The sequence below is a fragment of the Papilio polytes genome, unplaced genomic scaffold, assembly GCF_000836215.1.
Source record: "Papilio polytes unplaced genomic scaffold, Ppol_1.0 DF821289.1, whole genome shotgun sequence".
NCBI lineage: Eukaryota > Metazoa > Arthropoda > Insecta > Lepidoptera > Papilionidae > Papilio > Papilio polytes.
This window is the reverse complement of record NW_013527915.1, coordinates 2,498,475-2,502,435: the sequence shown is the minus strand read 5'-3', so window position 1 is coordinate 2,502,435 and position 3,961 is coordinate 2,498,475. Positions and strand designations below refer to the sequence as shown.

At 32.0% G+C, this 3,961-nt stretch overlaps 1 protein-coding gene across 1 annotated transcript in view; it reads right to left on the bottom strand.

Moving 5' to 3' along the window:
- LOC106109091 (SCO-spondin-like) overlaps nucleotides 1–1,222 on the bottom strand; it is a gene marked incomplete at its 3' end in the record, with an annotated part of 9,430 nt that extends 8,208 nt beyond the window's left edge. The window contains exon 1 of the mRNA XM_013290493.1: nucleotides 1,021–1,222. Coding sequence (XP_013145947.1) covers nucleotides 1,021–1,106 — 86 coding nt within the window. The remainder of the gene's footprint in view (nucleotides 1–1,020) is intronic.
- Nucleotides 1,223–3,961: the final 2,739 nt, after the last annotated feature.

The following is a 3,961-nucleotide window of genomic DNA, read 5'->3' as shown; positions in this document are numbered from 1 at the left end:
CTTCGATAAATCAATTATGATAATTGTTTACTTCCCTGTAACCATTGATGCCTTTTTTTTGTCGTTACGCATACTCTGTGCCTCGGGGCAGGCATTGTGTGGGGCGCCACGGGATCGCTTTCGCTTGCCTCCGCGACGCCCCACTGAACCATTGATGCCCTATCTTAAATTCTACTTTAGCTACAACCCTGATGTAAATCTAAATGTTAAAAGTAAAAGGGGTCTTTATAAGGTATAGATAAAGTAAGATATGAGACCTAGTTTTAGTACAATTATTACCTTTAGGCAAATTCTTCAAGTCTTGTTGTAAGTAACGAACTATTTTTTTTAATATTTCACTGTCTCAACCGTATGAGATAAGATTGTATGTTTTTTGACCTCTCACCGGCTTATGTTTATTATTATAATATATTTATATAAACAAATATTTTTATTGTAGCCAATGTCAATGTCAAAATCTTTAGTTTTAAATTGACTTCAATTAGCACAAGGCGCGATGATAATTATTCCTAGAATATTGTTGATTTATTTTGAAAAAAAAAAACTGTAGTTTTCTGAACCACCCATAACAAAATTAGAGTAGATTCTATAATTATAATTTAAGAAGAAACTGTTTCATTTTTATTTTTAGAATTCGAGTTTCAGGTCAAAAACAAGATGAGGTCTACGGTCCTTCCTCGTAGACCGTCGTAGCGTAAATTAAATTAAAGTATTTAGTTGATCATTTCTAAATATCCAAAATATTACCAACTATACGACCAATATTTATTACTTCCATTAAAACTAAGAACTAGAATTAGCTTAAAAAACAGAATTTTAGATAGCTTCAAGTTTATATTATATTTTTTATTAAAAATCAACTTTTTTACCTCAAATTCAATATAAGCTTATTGAAATTTTAACAATCCAATCGAGATTAATTCATCTATTTAGACGGCAAACTCTAACAGACATCCATCTAACTTTTCCCATTTATAATATTGGTAAGAAGTAAGATTAGTTAAGAATAAAATAACTTACAAAGTAGATCCATAGCTTCCGTAGCCGTAACCAGCTTTACATAAATAAATCGCGCACAAAAATATGAACGCGTGTTGTAAATACATTTTGCAATTAATTGTTCGTATCCATTTATAATTAACCTTAACAATATGATGTACTTAATGACACGTTCGTCGGCCTGTACGGCACAAACCGAACTGATACCCGGCGACTAACCGAGCATTATAAATGTATTATTTATTATTACAGAACTCAGGATATTCATACATCTGAATCCTACCGATAAATAAATTATCTGCAGCCACAGGATTTGTCTAATAATTATAAATAATTCTATCATTATCTGTATTCAGAGAAACTTATCAGAATGTTGTTCCACTTAAAAATAAATAGTAAATAGGTTAAAGGAAAACTAAGATATCGGTTCAATGATTATCTCTTTCGAATGTACTTAGCCGTTATTTTAATTCAGATGACCGTATAACAACTTTAGACGCTAATCAAGATATCGCAATCATAATAAAAAGAAATTCCGGAAGTTTTTGTAAGGGGGATGGGTATTTTTTCATAACATAATATAAGTTATTTAAATAATGTCCACGGTGATAAATTGGACCTATTGTCTGAATGCGCAAAACAATTTAAAACCATAACATGTACCGAATATTTTCATAAATAATGTATCCAACTCTTATATCGGTATTTTTTTTATCGGTTCGTTTAATTATTTTATATTTCGCATTGGCTTTCGCTCGCGATCCATCCGCATGGAAATAAATAACAAGAGTATGTAGCTGATGTGTTCTTTCAGATTATGCTCTACATCTATGCCATCATCGAGATCAGTTCAGAAGTAAGACTACATACTCTACTCTACAATCCATCGCAACTTTCGCATTTATATTAGTAAGAAGTAAGATCAAAATGTGTTCGGTTTTTCCTTATTTACACAAGTCTAATCTTCGATTTCGCTATAAAATACATAAACAATTATAACTGAACTAGCTGTTACCATGCAACTTCATCTGCGTAAATTATTAAAATTTTATTACATTGTTTACATATGTCAAATTATCAATTGCAAATGTCAAAATGACATAACATGACAAACCTTGGCAATCTTGCTTCCTTGATGTTGGCAGCAACTTATGGTCTCTTTCCCACATTAGGGTTTTTATCCAAAATAACTACCTCTTAAGTTTAATGACGTGAAAAGATATAGCCTAAAGCGTGACGTCAGTGTAGCGCTTTTTATTAAAAAAAGAATTATTCAAAAATATGCTGTTATTGCTGATATCTTAGACAAGAAAGAAGTGTGTTTACACTTTATTATAATAGTATAGATGAAGTTTTCCCACCTGTATGACGAAAACAAACTGTCGTATAAATCCATAGATCTTTTTTATTGCAATCTGCCCTTTCACATCTGTGGCGCCCCTTTCTATGTAGCACCCTGGGCGGCTTCCCAACCGCGCCCTACCCAAACGCCCGCACTGAAAGCGTGAAGTCTTTCCCTTTTTTTTAATAAGGACAAGATAAAAATAGCCTGGAAGGAATGAACATGCGGAGGGAATGGATACAAGTACAAATTATACTTTTATCTTAAAAAACATTGCAGCAAGACCATCTAATACGCGCAGCGCAGAACAATCAGGTAAGCCCCGCAAGTATCCGCTTCGGGGAACCTTTCCGAACATTACCGTCCTTTAGTCTTACTCGCTATACGACCTAAATTCAATACTATCCACAGACGTGGCGATCTCCCAACACCGTTACGCTACATCTTAAAAACTGTTGTGAACATTGATAAATCGAATTGGCAGCAAGAATACACAATAACTGCAAATATTTGTAAGTCATAGGAACCTATTGGAAAAATGACGAACTATGTTTTAAGGTAAAATAAATGAGGTCAAACATGTAATTACTAAGTTCGTGACACATTTACCTATAAATTAATCATATAGACGTTACTTCTACTTTATGTTTATCTCTTTGACATAACGGAGATTCTGAAACCCGCGTGGGTTGTTTATATCCGTTAACTAGTTATATCTTAAAGGATATCCATGCCCTAAGGGATGGCATCAATATAAATTGATGCCGTTTACACAATCCAAATATGTAATACTAGTCTATGTTAGTCTATGTTAGTAGTATGAAGAGGTAAGATTTGTGTTTTTGGGTTTTTTATGTTTTGAAACAACTCTAAAACTAATGGGCTTTTTTAAAAATTCTGTTACCATTAAAAAGCAACGTTATGGGTAACATAGGCATTTTTAAATTCCACGCGGGCAAAGTCTCGACAGCTATATTAAAATGAAGGAAAAATTAAAAATAATGCGAAATTTTAGTGTTTTTAAAAAATGATTACAACACGTGAAATCTTTTGACAAATAAGTGCCACTATTGCGGGAAATAAGTTAAAAGGTCAATAAATGTTAATTATACAGAACTATACATAGATAAAGAGTGAAGTTAGACTGGGGTTTTTACTACTTTCCTAATAATGCGATTAATTAATAATGATTAGTATTTGATTCATGTATAGCAGTACGACACGTAATGTTATGTCAAGTATGTAATCAAAGACTAAGAATAAAATGGCAATCTTGAGGTCAAATAAATAAAAACACTTCTGTTTGTCGAATGTTTTTATGATTCTCTTACTATCTCTCCGGAATATGTGCAATAATTGTTACATAAAATAGAAAAATAATTATTATTTTTTCTCCAGATTTCTGTTTTATGATCGTATTAGCAGGCATATAATTCTACAGGCCTTTCTGATTAAAAATACCAATGTTATATTCGAACCGCAATCGTAAGGTTACAGTACAAATTGAATGGAAAGTTGAGTTGTTGGAACTTGATAGGAATTTGGTTTAGCCAGCACACAAAAATGATTAAATAAATAAAGATTGTTATTTATTCTCATATAAACTAATATCAATACAAC